This window comes from Gallus gallus, chromosome 1 (assembly GCF_016699485.2).
Source record: "Gallus gallus isolate bGalGal1 chromosome 1, bGalGal1.mat.broiler.GRCg7b, whole genome shotgun sequence".
NCBI lineage: Eukaryota > Metazoa > Chordata > Aves > Galliformes > Phasianidae > Gallus > Gallus gallus.
In genome coordinates, this window is record NC_052532.1 from 133471226 (window position 1) to 133489360 (window position 18135).

General features: G+C 45.3%; 3 protein-coding genes and 2 long non-coding RNA genes across 15 annotated transcripts in view; 3 read left to right on the plus strand and 2 right to left on the minus strand.

Moving 5' to 3' along the window:
• Positions 1-2367, plus strand: part of NPAS2 (neuronal PAS domain protein 2) — a 98055-nt gene extending 95688 nt beyond the window's left edge. For 6 of the 8 annotated variants that reach the window (XM_015277677.4, XM_015277680.4, XM_015277681.4 and 3 more), the window contains one exon: positions 886-2367. In XM_015277677.4, coding sequence (XP_015133163.1) covers positions 886-1065 — 180 coding nt within the window. In that variant the 3' untranslated portion in view covers positions 1066-2367. The remainder of the gene's footprint in view (positions 1-885) is intronic. The other 2 variants (XM_015277679.4, NM_001030542.3) reach the window with 2 other exon arrangements.
• LOC121108985 lies at positions 1311-5104 on the minus strand. 2 transcript variants are annotated; one of them, XR_005843651.2, is made up of 3 exons: positions 4688-5104; positions 2865-3106; positions 1311-1468 (listed from the first exon to the last, which is right to left on the minus strand). It is a non-coding gene; the product is annotated as an uncharacterized LOC121108985 (long non-coding RNA). The 2 variants fall into 2 exon arrangements; XR_005843652.2 differs by having other exon boundaries at positions 1341-1468; positions 3024-3106.
• On the plus strand, positions 5053-10155 carry RPL31 (ribosomal protein L31). The gene is made up of 5 exons (NM_001277755.2): positions 5053-5097; positions 5865-5981; positions 6450-6575; positions 8986-9098; positions 9618-10155. Exons 2-5 carry the CDS (start codon positions 5875-5877, stop codon positions 9647-9649), a joined length of 378 nt encoding a protein of 125 aa, NP_001264684.1. The 5' UTR covers positions 5053-5097; positions 5865-5874; the 3' UTR covers positions 9650-10155.
• Positions 10156-10370: 215 nt separating this feature from the next.
• The window catches only part of TBC1D8 (TBC1 domain family member 8), a 49978-nt gene continuing 42213 nt past the window's right edge, over positions 10371-18135 (minus strand). For all 3 annotated transcript variants that reach the window (XM_425583.8, XM_004938504.5, XM_046915958.1), the window contains exons 16-20: positions 16669-16909; positions 13479-13544; positions 12799-12888; positions 12533-12633; positions 10371-11343 (exon numbers count right to left, since the gene is read on the minus strand). In XM_425583.8, coding sequence (XP_425583.3) covers positions 10885-11343; positions 12533-12633; positions 12799-12888; positions 13479-13544; positions 16669-16909 — 957 coding nt within the window. In that variant the 3' untranslated portion in view covers positions 10371-10884. The remainder of the gene's footprint in view (positions 11344-12532; positions 12634-12798; positions 12889-13478; positions 13545-16668; positions 16910-18135) is intronic.
• On the plus strand, positions 11343-17800 carry LOC121108986. The gene is made up of 2 exons (XR_005843653.1): positions 11343-11615; positions 17328-17800. It is a non-coding gene; the product is annotated as an uncharacterized LOC121108986 (long non-coding RNA).

An 18135-nucleotide genomic window follows, 5' to 3' on the forward strand; every position in this document is an offset into this window, starting at 1 on the left:
AGTTTACAAGTCAAAAGATGATTTTTAATTACCAGCACCAAGATAAAATGAGATCTCGATCAGATATCCAGATCTCTTCCGTAAATTAAAGTATTTCTTGGACTCCACAAGGCAAAGAAGATGAATTGGAGCAGATCACCTGGAAGCACCAGGTGATTTGAAGATGAAAAATACTGTGGTGTTTTGTTTAGTTTTGCTTTGTTTTACTTAATTCAGCACATACTAAAGCTAAGGGGAAGGGGGGGGGGGGGGGAGATGTGTCTCGTTAGGTGTCTCAAAAGGAGCTGAACTGAGTGTATAAAACCTGATCACAACTCCGCTGGAATCATTGAAAGAGTATCATCGACCTCAAATAATTAAACTGAAAAATGGCATCCTTACCGTAGCTGAGAATTAATAGGGGGGAAAAGAAAAAAGAAAAGGCAGACCCCATTCTCATACAAGCATCTGCAAAATTCACATGGACTTCAAAACTGCAAGGTTGCACCCTACCATGTACTCACAAAAAGAAAGGGCTAGAAGGGGCCTCACGAGGTCCACTAGGATCCCCCGTGTCATTTCTGCTTCATTTCTACCACCTAGTTATGTCATTTCTGACACGTTTGTCTCAGCCTGTACTTAAACAGACTTTTCAGAATAACCTGCAAGTCCTAGGCAGGGCATGCCTACTGGAAAACCTTTCTCAATGCCTAATTGCAATCTTCTTTGCTGCAACTTAAGTCCATTCCTCCTAGCATAGGTAAGCAAACCCCTTGCCAAGCACACAGCCCCAGAAATAAAAGCCAGCAAAAGAGTAATGTTTTTTAAGCATGCTGTACATTGAGGACGACGAGCTCTAACATGTGAAAGAATCAAACAACGAGATGAATTTTATTTTATCTGTAGGTACAAACACCAAGTTCTTTGCACAATGAGCAAACTGATTCTTTGCTCCTGTCATCTTACTCACCACAGCAAGGAAATATGGGGTATCATCAGACACAGCAGCAGCAGCAGCAGCAGCAGCTACCAAGAAGAAGCAATAGCTTATCAGAATCATCAAATTTACCACAGCCACTGCGATAGAGTCCCACCAGCACAATCAATGCACGATTAGCTTTAACCAATGGGCACATGGGGCAGGAGAGAATGACTTTGTACTTACTGTTTCGGCTTTTGCACGAGCCTTTGTTTCACAGCTCTGTGATGCCACAGAGGACAGACTGCTGCACACAGCACACTGACGGCACCCTGGATTCAGCTTGTGCTGTCTTGTGAGCACAGCACGTACCGGCAGAGCGAAACAAAGAGGAACGCTATCCTGTGCAGACTCCATCATCACTGAGTGCACAGGAGGAGGAGTTCCAGCTTGGCGTGTCGCTTGGAAAGCTGGCTGGCAATTCCAAAAGACTGTTGACAGACACATGAGGTACTTGGCCTTCACTCTTTCGGTTCTTCTTTTGTGTATGAAAAGCACTGCGTCAAAGGTCTATTGAGGAGAGAACAAGAGATTATTTTTATTATGATTATTGTTATTATTTTGCACAACTGCACAGAGGACAAAACCTAGGCACTTTCTGTAAAGAGAAGTCTGTTTCCTTATTCTTGTGGCCAAATTAGCACATCCAATGGAAAAGAAAGCCTGGTCATTGGTGAAGATGGTCTACAGCTCATAGCCCTTGATTTAGAATCTGAGAAGTATTATGCAGCTTACCCTAACTGTTCTTCGTGACTGAGAACAAAACAGCAACAACAAAAAACACTGGACTGTTTTCTATATGAATTGTGATTGCAAAGGTGAACTCAAATTGTAAGCACAATCATGCATCTCTCCCGTAATACAAGATGGATCCTTCTTCAAGCTAAATAACTCACTCACTGCAAGTCTCTGAGAAATATGCACTGTGTTTTGGCCCACTGACTCGGGATGCTGCAGACTATTACATATCTCCTTCATTATAACATTTAGGGTTGGATTTTCCTTTGGGGGGGAAAGAAGAAATGCACTTTTCGCTTTTTTTGTATGTTTTCTGTTGATATGTTTCTAAGAAAGATTTTATGTAATTATTAAATAAAAAGTAGTGTATTGTACAGCTGTTGTAATAATGACCTATTTCTATATAAAATAAAATTATATGGAATTATGTGGAAATTATTTTGTATATGAAATATCAACTCATTTCACAAGTATAAAGATTGTGCTTGTGCTTTTTTGTGAGTGGATATTTTGTAATAAACTAATGAATTAGAAATGTTTTTTTGTGAAGGGTACTACTGTTTCATGCTATATACATCTTAAGCTATTTTTTTTTTCCATTTAATGATGGACAGTGTCTTTATTTGTAGAATAAAATAAAATAGCCAAAAGGCTTAATTGCAGGACTTGCACACATTTTCCTGTGGCTGTTCAACTACGTGATTCACTTTAGATTTTTAGTATTAGCTATAGCCTTACAGGGTATTTGGCATCCAGTTAGCAAAAACAAATCTCCTATGGGATCTGGGCTATGGCACAGACAATGAGAATGATAGCTTAGGAAGTTAAAATAGCTGCTAGCCAGGACAGCTAATTTTACATTCTCTTATCATTCTGAAGGCCGTAGCTCTGTACTTCCAACCAACCAGTTTTGGACTGGGACAAAACGCAGTGCACAGCAAACAGTTTACAGCAGTCTGATGCAGCATATACCCAGGCTTTGACCCATGTTCGCCAAGCAGCAGCTTCAGTGCTTACAGACTTGGCTGTCCTGAGTTTTCTGCTATACCTCTGCTAGATTAGCTAACATACCCCCACTGCATACAGTCTAGCCTCCACTTGGGCATCCGTGTGCAGACTCTTTCATGTTAAATTCAAATTGACAAGATGGAGCAGCCAAAGCACAGACCTGCTTTCCCTCTGCAATTCTGCTGCAGGAGCAGCAAGCTCCAACAAAGAACAAGGTGGACAACTAGGTGTAGGAATGTCTTCATCTGCCACAGCAGGTTTGAAGGGATAGCTACCAGAGCCCCTCAGGACAGCCTGCATCTGCCTGACTCGGCCTAACCTTTAAGAGAGCACAGATCATTCTGGCCTTCCCACACTTCTGCACCAGGGATTTCACAGGGCCTCCGTGTTCATCTCTGACCTCTGTGCCATACAGAAACAACAGAGATAATTGGGTTAGGAGCTGCAAATGGTGAAAGTAAACTTTCAGAAAAAAGTTCACTTGCCCTGGGTTCTGAAAAGCCTTTTGTAAAAAACAAAAAAAAAGCTAAAAATCTCCTGGAGAAAACCTGCTGGCAAAATGACCCCACTGCTTCCACAGCAGGACTGGCTGGCAACAATGACTGGTACAAAGGTATTTTAGTTCGTACTGAAGGAAGATTAGAGAATCAAACATCTGTCTCTGAAAAGTATTTTAAGACTACATCTGGTCTCTAAGAAAGCGTTTCTACCACTGGCTTCAGTCACCTCTCCCAGATATCTGAGTCACTGCGCTCACATTTAAGTTCTTACATTCAGTGAAGCAAGAGTGACCCCTCCAGATGAAGCACCAAACCCTAAGGTTCTCTCACCCGATGTCTGAGGAAACTTCTTGCCATTAACTATTAACAAACCTTAGTGAAGGCACATTAGCTAAGCAGGGGCTAACTTCATAAACACCACCTACTTCTGTACAGACTTGTTCTTGGAAATGGGAAGGGAAATCTGTCCGTTTGGAGCCCAGAAAGTTCATGCAGGGAAGTGGTAATGAAGGAACATGAGCGCTTCAGAGAAAACACCCATGGAAACAGCACTTCTTAAGGGCTATGAAGATGGTGGAGGGGTCTGGAAGGGAAGATGTGTGAGGAGCGGCTGAGGCCCCTCGGTGCGCTCAGCGCAGAGCAGAGGAGCTGAGGGGAGGCCTGATGGCGGCTGCAGCTCCTCACAGGGAGCGAAGGGGCAGCACTGAGCTCTGCTCTGTGTGACAGCCACAGGGCCTGAGGGAACGGCATGGAGCTGTCAGGGGAGGGGCAGCTGGGGGTGAGGGAAAGGGGCTGCACCACAGGGCAGTGGGCATGGAACAGGCTGCACAGGGCTGTGGGCACGGCCCCGAGTTCAGGGAGTATTTGGACAGCCCTGTCAGACATAGGGATTGAATACGAGGTGATCTGTGTGGAGCCAGGAGCTGGACTCTGTGATCCTTGTTAGGTTCCTTCCAACTTGGGATATTCTGATTCTATGACTCTTGGATCTCAATTACTATGACAGAAGCCACGGGAAGAGAAAATCTCTTTGAGAAGTTCTCCTGATGCTCCGTGGTATGCCCGAACTCAGCCTCAAACCAGCAGTACTGCAGCAGTTAATAGGCTGTCAATGGGGTGGGGTTGCCTTCCCCTAAGCTGGCTTACGTTGTTGTTTGGAAGGACACAGGGCACTTGTGAGAGCAGATTTACGTCAGTATCTCATTTTTCATGCTCTGTCTCATTTCTCCTCTGTACACACGTTCCAGCTCTGGATTATTGCCCTTGCTCCCTGTTACATGCACATGGATTGCCAGGCCTCTTTTACACAGTAGTTTGTTGTTCTGGTGTAGTATAGCTGGTGTCTGCCTTGTCCCAGTGGAATCACTCAGCTCTGGCTATTTCCCTAGGCAAACAGGGAAGTCATCACATGTTGCCATGTGCCAGCTGGTGCCCTTTAGCGTCTCAGAGGTGAGAGGTGCAGATTGAATGGGACACTGCCTACCAATGGGATAATCCTCAAGGCAAGCCGCTATACAAGGGCCAACCTACAAGAAAGACCCCTAAAGGTGGATGGCACGTGGGAAGGCAGCACTCGGAGCCCAACACAGAGATGCTTGTGTAAGTTCCTCAGACGTGAGGGAGAGCCTTTAACCCAGCAAAAAGTAAACAAGCCAGCTTAGCAGGAGCATACACCACGTGGTAGTACAATCAGAACAGCCTATCAAAAACCCCATCAACTCCTGGCTGACTGTCGGCATCGGCTGTTAAAATGCCAGTGCGCATGCGCGCCGCACCCCCCATCCCGTGCCACCCCGCTCTTCCGTTTGCGCAGGCGCAGTGGACCGCAACCCGGAAGGGTTCCTTGCTCCCCCGCTCCCTTCCGCCTTCCTTTCCGGCCTGCGCCCGAGCGGGGTGAGTGGGGCGCGGGCCCAGCTGTCCTTAATCCGCCGCCATCCTCTCCGCAGGGCCCGCTGCGGGAGCTCTCTTATGCTTGCCACGGAGCAGGGGGCGGCTCAGCGCAGGGGGCGGCGGGGCATTGCTCTCGGCGGGCCTCCTCTCCGTAGGGATGAGCACTCATCCCCGCGCCCCCCAGCCGGAGCTGGGATGGGCGGGAAGCGGGCTCGCCGAGGCCGCGGGGCAGCTGTGCAGGGGCTGCGGACTGTGCGGGGCTCCGGGCTCTGCTGGGCATCGGGGCGGGAGGGTGGGAGCAGGAGAGCATAGGCCCCTCCTGGGCCGCCCTGAAGGAGGAGGGAGCGTGGGGGTACAGAAGCAGGAGGGGGGGGAGGTTATGATCAGCTGGGGAAAGCGTCTTGGGAAGCGGCCACGGAGCCCGGTGATGTGACCCCAGTGATTCTTTACTGGGAGAGTGGTGAGGTGCTGCAACAGGCTGCGCAGAGAGGTTGTGGATGTCCCCTTCCTGGAAGCATTGAAGGCCAGGTTGGATGGGGCTTTGAGCAACCTGGTCTAGTATTAAATGTGGAGGTTGGCGGCTCTGCCTGCAGCACTGGGGTTGCAGGTCGATGATCCTTGAGGTCCCTTCCAACCCGAGCCATTCTATGACGGGTTAATCGGAAATAACATCCTGAACATGGGAGTTGTGAGGCCTGTAAGGAGCTGGGAACGCAGTGTGGGGAAGGTGGTAGGGGTGTGCGTTTGATGTGTGCGTGGGTGCTTTTCAGTGGTGCTCAGATGGCTCCCGCAAAGAAAGGCAGCGAGAAGAAGAAGGGGCGATCTGCCATCAACGAGGTGGTGACCAGGGAGTACACCATCAACATCCACAAGCGGATCCATGGAGTGTAAGTGTTATTTCCCAGCTGAAGTTTAAAACGTATCCCACTAAGATGAGTTTTAGAAGTAGTGCTGTAGCCATGTAATTGGATGTGTGCTCATTGCTGAGTTGGGTGAGGTGTAAGTCGGGGTATGGTTTGAGATGAGCAGTGTTGGTTGGGAGTTGTGTGTGTTTGACAATGTCCTGAAGCTCGTACAGCCATGCAGCAGTAAAGTGCTTGGGAAGGCGCACTGCAACGTTCCCTTTGGATCTCTTCATATGTGTATGGCTGCGGTCACACAGGAGATGAAGCTGTAATTGGTGAAATGGCAGAAATGAACTTGGAGCAAGAGAGGGATGAGACAGCAAACTGACAGTGATGGTTGAGGTCGTTTGAATTGCGTGTTTAGAGAATGCTGGTGGGTGATTGCTGCAGCGAGTGTGTGGTGCTGACGGTTTGCTGAAGGTCACTAAATGGTTCTTGTGCTTGTCCCAGGGGCTTCAAGAAGCGGGCCCCGCGTGCTCTCAAGGAGATCCGTAAATTTGCAATGAAAGAAATGGGTACTCCTGACGTTCGCATTGACACCAGGCTGAACAAAGCAGTCTGGGCGAAAGGAATAAGGTACGTTTCTGCTACTTTCTGGGTTGGGCGGGGAGGAACTTTGTTACAATGTCTTTATATATACAGGACTTAGAGGGCTGGACAGATCTGTAACCTTCTTGCAGTACTATCATAGTACTGTAGTACCCCAATGCCTATCGTAGCAGGAAGGTTTTGGAAACCCATTGCATTCCTGGCCAGGTACCTGGGATCTGTAATGTGCCTGAAGAGAATTAGGTCTGAAGCGTGGTGAACAGACAGAATGCTGCACAGGAAAATGATGTGTGTTCTAAACAGGGCCGTTAGCCTTGTGTTGAGAATACAAATAGTAAAGTTGCTTGGGGGCCAAAAAATAAAAAACTTGTGTTAAATTGCTGCCAGAGAGCCAGTTGATTCAGTATGTGTTAAGGTGGCCCAAAGGCTATTACTGACTGTAAGGAGTGGGATCTTTTACTTGGGATCTTTTACACCATAATAAAGTTACCTGGCAGGGATTCATACTGTAAGTCTAAGTCTGGCCCGTGCCATATTCAGAGTCCTTGTGTGCTTTGGCAACCCTTCCTTCCAAAGCAGAGTGGGAAGATGGGACTAAGTTATTGGATGGGCTGTTTTTCTGTCCTTAGTATTAAGCTGCTGTGGTTCATGTGTGAAGTAGCAGTTGTTCAGTCAGGTGACGGCATAACTTCAGAGCTTAGTCCTGATGCTACTATCCAGGGCTTCTTGGGGTTAATTTGTAAAAGTGCTGCTAAATGCATTCAGCATAAAAGAGCAGGGAGTCATCACTTCTGTCGTTCCGCTGCGAGTTTAACTGCAGTTGTTGCTAGTCCAGGATTATTAACATCTTCTGGAAGGATGAAGAGAGACTGAGATCACAGTGTCAGCTGGTGCGATGGTCAGTGAGCCAGTCCAAGTAATAAGAAATGCTTTCAGCTTAAAGAGGTGGGAGAATTGAAGCATGTTTCATACTGTAATTAAAACACAGCATGAAAGTGCTTTATGCTGGATCTGATTTAGTAAACATGCTCTGAGAGTGTATAGCAAGGAGGAAGTTCTTTCTCCTGAGTGAACTACTCAGAGCAAGACTTGACCAAAATCCCGGGTTCCTTTGAGTGGGAGACTACTTGAAAAATGTCATGTTCAGTGCAGTATTAAGGGAGGACGCTAGGCTGTGACTGAGCATCACAAAACCAGCAGAGCAGTTCAGCTGTGATTCCACGGGCTTTGTGAGAAAGAAACACTGATCAACTGTATGTCCATAGGTAAGACCTTTGTTTAGCTCTAATGCATACTAAGGTTGCACTGTCTTGTGGCATACAGGTTGAGTGATACTCTGACTCTTTAACAAGGCCCTCGGGCACAGACAGGGAGATGAGGGGCTGGAGCAGTTCATTAGGAAGGGAGCTGGTGGTGCAGGTGGCAGCAGGCTCAGTGTGAGCCAGCAGTGTGCCCTGGCAGCCTAAGGGCAAACTGTTTTGGGCTGTATTAAGCACAGCACGTACACACAGTTGAAAGAGGTGATTCTTCCACTATATTTAATGTTGTTGTGGCCCAGCCTTAAATATGGTGTGCGGTTCTGGGCTTCACAGCATAAAAAGAACGTTAAGGTCCTGGAAAGAGCCCAGAGGAGGGCACCAGAGCTGTTACCAGGGCTAAAGGCATGTCCTGTGAAGCTGAGGGCACTGGGCAGCACAGTCTGGAGGAGGAGAAGAGTTGATCTCACTGCTCCCTGCAGTGCCCTGAGAAGCAGAGCGAGGTGCTCTGCTCCTGGGAGCCAATGGCGGAAGGAAAATAGCACAGAGCTGCACCAGGAGAGGTTCAGACTGGGCATTAGGGACAATTTCTTTATTGTGAGGAGCTCAAACACTGGAACAGGCTTCCTAGAGAGGTTGGTGATATCCCTTTCCTGTCCGTGTTTAGGAGGCATTTGGATAATGCCTTCAATTAATATGCTTTAACTTCTTGCTAGCCCGGAACTGGTTGGGCAGTTAGACTCAACAATCTTTGTAGATATCTTCCAACTGAGCTATTGTATTCTATTCAGGTAAGAAGTGCCTGTTAGTAACAGCTGCTCGCTGATGATAATCATTTTCGTAGTCTGTTTGCTGGATCAGTAGTAGAGCAGTGGTGCACTTCAGCTGTTATGCTACCAGTGGATCATCAGTTCTCAAGGCTCAGTTGACTCTTAATGGTGCACTTAAATATAGAAGCTCCTCTAAGGCGAGCAGCATACATTCTGAGGTACAGGCTTCCATTCTTGTTACGGTGCTGTTAACAGAAACAGGATTGACTCATCGTATCTTTAAACAAATAGGCAAAGCTTCAGAAATCAGAGAGGTTGGTAACCATGGAACAAAGAGCTTTTCTTCTTTCCCGTTGGCTAAAATCAAATTCAGTACGTATTTTATTGACAGTTAATGATGTCTTGTTTTAGGAACGTTCCTTACCGTATCCGTGTGCGTTTGTCCAGAAAGCGCAATGAGGACGAAGATTCCCCAAACAAGCTGTACACACTGGTTACCTACGTACCAGTCACAACGTTCAAAGGTATGGTGGCATGGTGTCTCTCTTCCTGAAGGAAGTCATGAACAACTAGTGAAATAGGACAGCTCCCGTCCTGCAATGCAAAGCTAGGACGAAGAGTGGGCAGAAAGGGGTCAAACTGCACATTTAACTTAATCTACTGTAGAGAGCAGGATAGCTTGCCTGGTCAGCGTTAAAACTGTAAGTAGGGAATTCTGTGAAATAATATATACAAATATATTTGAAAGAAAAAAAAACGCTGTAGATGCTAGAGTCATTGAAGATTCATGTTTTCCTATTTAAAGTATGTCTAATACTTTAGACAAGCAGGTAGAGCCTTTATGCGTGTCAGCTGAAAAATACCTTATCTACAGAATGGATTTAACGTGAAGCTTCCATTAGTACTTCCCTGTGTAGTTGTTCCAGAAGTAGATCAGCAAACTAGCTTTCATGCCATAGGTGGGCTTCTCTTGGGAAGGCTTGCGTGTATGTGAAAGGAAGTTATGGCAGGAATAGCTGACGGTACAACTTCTTGTTTTGCAGGTCTACAGACAGTCAACGTGGATGAAAATTAAACCGATTTTAATGACAATAAAATTATTAAGAAGAAAGTTTACTCTTAAATCTTTTTTATTGTCCGGTCTCTTCAAGATCTCACCCGTGGAGCACTGAGTTGAACAGGTGACAGCCTGTTTTCTTGGGGCTTTGCATAATGGTGGTGGTGGTATTTTTTTAGGAAGTTTTTTACGCAGAGGGTGGTGATGCACTGGAACAGGTTGCCCAAGGAGGCTGTGGATGCCCCATCCCTGGAGGCATTCAAGGCCAGGCTGGATGTGGCTCTGGGCAGCCTGGTCTGGTGGTTGGCGACCCTGCACATAGCAGGGGGGTTGAAACTCAATGATCATTGTGGTCCTTTTCAACCCAGGCCGTTCTGTGATTCTAAACAATACAAGTCAAAATAAACAAAAATTTGTAGACTTCTGCTACATGTGAATGTAATACAGAAGATAGTGTTTGGCTGGCAAAGTCTTAGGGTTTTGTTCCTGTGGGAATAAAGAGCCATGGCACAGGTATTGTAACAGTACTTTGTGTATGTAATCTCTCCTGGAAAGAGTCTGTAGCTGTTCTTCTTCCGCTGTGCTTTGAGTCAGAAGGCTTCTCCCAGCCAAGTCTGCATACTGCTCTGCGACATGGCGCTCTGGCCAGGCCATTAAATGGGACCACACTACCTGAGGGAATTTCAAGTAGAAACTAATGGCACTTTGATCCCATCAATCCAGAAATTGTCAACGCAGGTCTGGTACAAAAAGGGTTTATTGAAAAGTGCATACTTTCAGAGACCAACATCAAAAGCACAGTCCATGTACACTTAACGTTTCAGCAAGACATACAAATCGGAATACAATCAAATATATTAAAATAGTTTCAATTCCCAGCATTGAAACAGTTTTCAGTTATTAGTGCAAAAAAGGCAACCTAAACAAACTGCAGACAGTAGCTGAATAGTTTTCCTGTTTGTTTGGTTTTTTTCTTTAAAAAAAAAAAGAAAAAGGGACAACAGGAGCCAGCCTCTGCTCTCCCACTATGGAAGAGGACTTCAGTGCCTTCCCACTGTACACAGATGTTTCCTTTTAACACTCAGTGGATGGCACAAAACGACTTGCATACCCTTTAGCCTTAAAACTCTTTAAACTGAAAGCCACAAACTAACAAATTGTTTATCAGAAGTCCACTGCTGACTGAAAGCCTTGTACAGTGTGTGCTTTGGCATAATTTCAGTGCACGTTCTTTTTGATTGATAGGTTTGTTGCTACTGTGTGTTTAGCTTTGTATGTTCGCTCCGTGACTGGCAGCCCATTCCATTTGTTTTGAGACTATACTGATTCAGCTTTGCGTTCTCAAGTTTTGGTTTTAGCTCTAGGGGTTTTTCAAAGAAATTAACTAACGACTGTTCAGTTAAGAGGGATGCTAAAATGTGTTCAAAAGAGACGGTCCAGTCCCCTTCGGTCACAGGCGAAGACTGAGAGTCTCTGTGAGGGGTCTTCACAGTGTCATTAAAAACAGCATCGTGGTCTGAAGCGGAGGCCTGGGCCTGCAGGTCCTCACTGAATTCATCCGATCCGCTCCCCAGGCTGATGCTCCTTTGTCCTACTTCTCCAATCTGAAGTAATAGGGTGGTCACAGTGGCAATGGCTTGATATAAGTCATTCTCCTCTGGATCTTCATGAAACATGCTGTACAAGGTTTTGCAGAACTGAATGAATTCCCTCTGTAAAGGATGAAAAACCCGAAGTGAGGTGCTGAACAGCTATGCCATGGGTAACTGGGAGTCGGGGGAGGGCAGAGTATTGCAAAGGAATGCAGAATACTGTCTGCAGATTTGCTTATTTTTAACTTCTGCTTGTTTTAGAAAACTGCAAGCAAAGGGATTTCAACCTCCACTGAAGCTAAGAAACACTCGTACTGAAAATCAAAAGGGGAACAGAGCAGAAAAGTATTTTGCTTCCTTGCTTAGAACAGGACCTCATAGATGACCAAAGAGTAAGTGGAGATACAGTCTGTTACTGGCAGAAAAATCATGGGTTGTTAGAGTGATTTTCACAACCACAGTAGCCACTCACAGACCTGTGAATACGTTCCCGTCCACCGCTTCCCCATCTCTCACCAGTATTTTTTTTTTCTAATTAAAAAAAAAAAGCAAACTCCTTCCCTCACTTGCACTTCACAGATGCTCCTTAAGTAATGAGCTGTTCCATCTGTGAGACCTGAAGTTTCACACAATCAAAGGTTAATTCAAGATGAAAGGGATCAAAGTTCAATCAAACGCTGCCCTCAGATGCTGCGAGTGCTGCTAAGCTTATGAAAGGCTGGGGACAGGCCACCCATTAAAGACTTTTGTAGCTATACCATCACAGAAGGGATTCTAGGTAAAATCTCATTTCTCTTTGTATGTCCATACACGTTTTAATAATACAGGGCCCCCTTTCCCCAGTAGATTTCCTTGTATCAAAAGCATTCACAGTACTGGCATTAGAGAAGAGATGGCAAGACGACAAGAGCCTTTGGCTGTCTCCTGCTGTTCAGGGTCAGCATTAGGCTAAGACAGGGCAAGTCTCAGCTGGTGATGGACCAACAAGGTTACCCATCCGGTGGGGAGGACGTCAGAAGAGACAGAACAGCAATATGCATTCTCAGTAATTCTTTGGGTTTCAGAAGAGTGCTTTTTTCCATCCTGCTAACACTATACGTGTATTTACCAGCCACTCTGTGGAGAGGAAGATGCTTAGAAAGGTGGCTGATTGGTTTTTAACATGATGCCTTTTCCCTCCATCAGAATAACCCAGTCCTAGATACCGGAAGGACTGAATCTGAGCTTGGGCTTAAGTTACCCTAAGAGCTCAGTTCATTTGTCAACGCTCTCTGCTTTAAAAACAGACCACAGCCCCTAACATACATACCTGGCTCATTTTTGGCAATTCTTTTTCAGTTTTCGTATCCTTTTCTTTGGCTAGATCCTTCAACATCTGTTTCAATTGCTTTTGGTAATCTACTGCATCTCCTTTTATGGAGCGGACACAAAAAGGAGAATTAGTTTTCAAGTCATTGCAGTAAATCAACATTTCAGAATAAAACCCAGAGAGTGAAGATAATGGAGTGGGGTAACATGCGGAAAGTCTTTATCTCATACACACATGCATAGAGTAGAGAACCACTTCCGCCATACCGTTTGATTTCCCAATGACTAATGGTCTTGAAGTTGACAGCAAAGGATTCTTCAGTGGTGACTGGCTGTCTCTTTCATCTTCTGTGAGAGCTGTCCAAAAGAGGTATCATTAATCCTTCTAATGCTGCACAGTGGTTATTTCTGTTTGTAAAACGTACATACTTGAAGAAAGCTAAATAATAGGGCAAATATGTTTTGAAGCAGTTACTTCATTTAATCGTAATGTAAAATTCTGTTAATGTAAGTAAGGCTGGAGCCGCAGTAAGAGTAGGAAGTCTGCCAGGAATGGCACACTGAATTCAAAACTTTGAACAGAGAAACTATTGCAAAATTTCGTCACCTCATCACAACTGCATCGAGATGTGATGAGGACATTTCCACTGCAAATTGAGTACAGCCATCCAATAACGTAATCCCAGTTTGTATTTAGTCTAGAAGTAACCATAGAACTGGTGGCAAAACATCTCCGGATGCGGCAGATGTGAGCCTTAACGTTTTGTATCCATAAATTCTACCCAAAAAGCTTTTAACTGGAGTGAGCGTAATTAGAAACGCAAATCCCAGCTGAAGGAAGCGAGACAGTTCATAAAGTAGCCTCTTCCCAACAGTTTCCATCAGCTGGTTTGCTGATTGCTTTTTTTTTTAAGGGAAACTGAGGTATATCCTTTCAAATTTCTTACCAGGTGGGATGTGCAGCTTATACAGGAACTTAATCTTTTCATTCATTTCTCCGTTATACATGACATCTGTGAGAAGAAGGGGGGGGGAGAGGGAGAAGAAAAATAAGGAAGTGGACTAGAGCATTTACTCCCACAGCTTAAAATAAATCAGCCATCTCGGTGCACAAAAGAGAATTGTTTGTAAGAACAATATATGAAAACAAGCATATTACTTCGAAATATTTTAAGTTGTGCCTATGAATGAGGAACAGCAGGTGACTGGCATCTGTTGTGTTCTTTGTTGTTGTCAAATAGACTGGGAGTACCTACCCCATGGAACCTCGTCATCATTTAGAAGTATCAAGGAGAATCTAGTGAAGGCTGTTTGCTGCTTCAAGACAAGCAGGAACAAGAAAGGGGAGAGACAGAAAACTCTCTTCCTTGGGGGCCATCAGGTCTTTAATGTTTCTTCCCTTTAGCCCTTACCACTGTTCTATAAAATAAGCCCCAACAAGGTATCCACTTCTCCTGTAGTATAGCTAATATTTTCAGTGATCAGATGAAATGAGATTCATAGAATGAGTTGGGTTGGAGGGGACCTTTAAAATCACCTAGTTCTAACCCCTACTATAGGCAGGGACACCTCCCTCTAGACCAGGTTGCTCACAGCCCCATCCAGCCTGGCCCTCCATGGAGAGGGCGTCCACAACCTCTCTGGGCAACCTGTTCCAATGTCTCACCACCCTCACAGAAAAGAATTTCTTCCTGATATCTAGTATAAATCTAACCTCTTCCAGTTCAAAGCCATTTCCCCTCATCTTGTCACTATATGACCTTCTAAAAAGTCCCTTCCCAGCCTTCCTGTAGGCCCCCTTCAGGTACCGGAAGGCCGCTACAAGGTCCCCCTGGAGCTTTCTCTTCTGTAGGCTGAAGAACCCCAGCTCTCCTAGCCTGTCCCCTTAGAGGAGATGGTTCAGCCCTCTGATCATCTTCATGGCACTCTTCTTGACCTGCTCCAACAGCTCCATGTCCTTCTTGCGTTGGGGGTCCAAAACTGGACACAGTATTCCAGGTGTGGTTTCGTGAGAGCAGAGTAGAGGGGTAGAATCACCTCACTTGACCTGCTGGTCACACTTTTCTTGATGCATTCCAGGATGTGGTAGGCCTTCTGGACTGCAAGCACACACTGCTGGCTAGCACTGAGTCTTTCACCAACTCACACCCCCAAATCCTTTTCCTCAGGGCTGCTCTCAAGCCATTCCCTGCCCAACCTGTATCTGTGTTTGGGATTGCCTCAGCACAAGTGCAGGACCTTGCACTTTGCCTTGTTGAACTTCATGAGGCTGGCATGGGCCCATCTCTCAAGCCTGTCCAAGTCCCTCTGCATGGCATCTCTTCCCTCTGGCATGTCAACAGCACTGCTCAGCTTGCTGTCATCTGCAAACTTGCTGAGGGTGCACGCAATCCCACTGTCACTGTCACCTACAAAAAGGATAAACAGCACTGGTTCCAGCACCAATCCCTGAGGAACACCACTCATCACCAGTCTCCACTTGAATACTGAGATGTTGACGACAGCCCTCTTGAGTGTGACCATCCTGCCAAATCCTTATCCAGCAAGCACTCCATCAAATCCATTTTTCTCCACTTTGGCAGACAGGATGCTGTGCGGGACACTGTCAAATGCTCTACACAAGTCCAGATAGTTGGCATCAGTTGCTCTTCCTTTATCCACCGACACTGTAGCTCTATCATAAAAAGCCAACAAGTCATGACATGACTTACCCTTGGTGAAGCCATTTTGGTTACCACCAATCACCTCATCTTTGTTTTCCATGTCTTTGTTTTCCAAGGCCTTAGCAGGGCCTTCAGGAGGATCTGCTCCATGATCTTGCCAGGCACAGAGGTTAGACTGACTGGCCTGTGGTTCCCTGGGTCTTCTTTTTTGCTTTTCTTGAAAACGGGAGTTATATTTCCCCTTTTCCAATCAGAGAACTTCACCGGTCTGCCATGACTTTTCAAATAGAGACAGCGGCTTGGCAACTTCCTCTGCCAGTTCCCTCGGAATCTGTGGATCTCATGGACTTGTGCACCTTCAGGTTCTTTAGGCAGTCTTGAACCTGATCTTCACTTACAGTGAGCAGATCTTCCTTCTCCCATTTCTTACCGTTGCTTTCTGCAGCTTGGGTGGTGCAGCTAGAGCCCTTGCTAATGAAGACTGCTTCTAAACTTTCAAAATCACTGAAATACTGTGGAAACCTTTTCAGTTTAAAGAATGTAAGAATTGAAATCACATAATAATATAGTACAGGTTGATTTGGTTCACATAAATTCTAGAAAGCCTAAGAGGCAAAAATATGGATTTACTTAATTTCTTGAGGCTTTGACTGTTGAAGCATTTTTTCTTATTTGGGGTCAGGCAACAGCTGAGATGTAGTACTGTTCTTCAGTCAGATTTTGGGATGGACAGCCTCATCTCGGTAGCACAGCTGTGGCCTCAAGCTCTGCTCTCAATCCCCAATGGTCATTTTTTTTTGTTCTGCTTACTGTCAGCAGCAGCAAACTCATGTAGTCTTAAATGAGATTGAGATAAATCTTGAAGAAGCAATTACAGATAATGTACTTCAATTTCAAAGGTATACTGAGTACAGCAATCTGGCAGAGAAGATTTCCTAGTCTTCCACACAGACCCAAGTATGGTTTTATTTCATAAAATACTTTCAACAAAATTACTAACACGTATTTTAATACAATATTGAATGATGACCTTAGGTGTCTTTTAAATCTAACCTACTTACTGTGAACAGAACAGTGAATATTAGTGAAGGTCACTGGTTAAGTGAATTACACATATAAGAAAAATACCTGCTCACATCCTCATAGAATCATAGAATGGTTTGGGTTGGAAGGGATGTCAAATCCCACCCAGCCCCAACCTCTGCTGTGGGCAGGGCTGCCCCCCACCAGCTCAGGCTGCCCAGGGCCCTAGGGTACCACAGTTTCTCTGGGCAGTTGTGCCAGTGCCTCACAGCCCCCTAAGTAAAGAACTTCTTCCTAATACCGAACCTAGATCTCCCCTCTCTTAGTTTAAAACCATTCCCCCTTGTCTTATCACTATCTGCCTGTGTGCAAGGTCCAATTATGTGACATCTGTCTCACCTCCTGCCACCCCACCTCTATCCACCTTCCACCCCATGCAAGAAGCCAATACCTAGGCAGCTGGCAAGCCCCTTGAACTCAATGAGGTGGTCCATATTCTCATCTAGGAGCCGGAATGTCCTCTCAGCGAGGATGTCAGTGTGCTCCCCGCATGTCCAGGGCGAAACGAGCTTGTAGAGGTTAGTAAACTGCTGGGCATCAATCCGGTACTGCTCGGCGTATGGCCTGCTGGGGTCGTGTCGCTCAGTGGCAGGCCCCGCTGTGTCCCAGTAGCACCTTATTAGATGTTCCCTCTAGGAGAAATCAAATGCAGGAGATGGGAATTGCAGTCTGCAATATCAAAGAGAGCACGACTGGCAGAAAAAGGCATTCACATCAAAGTGTGCTGGAAATGCTCAAAATTCTCTTTGTGTGTAGTGTTATAATGATACTGAGACTATTAATGTGAGAAAAAGCTAAGCATGAATCTTTAATTAGAGCACCCAAGTGCTCTTATTATTGCCAATGGATAATTAATATATCTGAAAAGAAACCGGACAGACTCTTGGAGGAAGAGCTACTGACACTCTATTGGCTATATCTGGCTCAGGACATCCAACCAAAGGTACAGGGGAGTGCAGAAAATTCAAGGTGTCAAACATGGTTGACCAGCTCATTAACTCTCTCCCAGACCTTTCAGTTTGGATACTGTTCCCATTATTCTTCCCTTAGGGACAAGTTGATGCACAACAAAGAGTCCCAACAAAACGAGTTGTCCTGAGGGAGCAAAGGAGGTAACGAGAAAAGGAACCACAAGGAAACCAAGTGAGAAAAGAGAAGGAGTGCAAGTAAGAGCCAAGGATAAAAAACAGCAGCAAGGAGCAGGAGGGAAGCACTACAGAGTGAGCCCCAGCAGCATCGTCTTACCACAGCTAACGGAACAAGAATACAGCTGCTCTTAGCCACAAAGATACTTAACACTGAGTACATACCACAAGAATGTTCTCAGTGCCTAATATTTATGGATGAACAATAGATCAAAAGAAATATACATTAATTGTCCATTACATGCATGGAGCTCTAAATCATGGATATCTTTGTAATCTTAGATGTTTCCATCTCCAATGGAAATATCTTTTATAGCAGCTCTTTCAAATATCATCCTGACATTAAGGAACTGAAGTAGAAACTGCTTTTAGTTGTTTTTTAAAAAAAAGAAAAGATAATTGGGAACTAATAAGAAAGATGTAAGCTTCTGGGTTTCCTCCCCACTCCATAGGCAATTGAGAGTGCCTTTAGAGAGCATTAAGAGAGCAGGACTTAAAAGTATTACAGATCTCTGGTGAGCAGAACTACATAATAAGTCTAGTCTGCATGTGAAAATTACTGGGACCTAATTCCTCATGGACCATTACCAAGCAGCAAATTAGAAGAAATATTCTCAATAATTCTCCATTGAATTATCAGTACATTAGTATTGCTCTCTAGCAACTGGACAACCGACCAAGGACAGAAGGACAAGTTCCAGCTAAGATCTCAT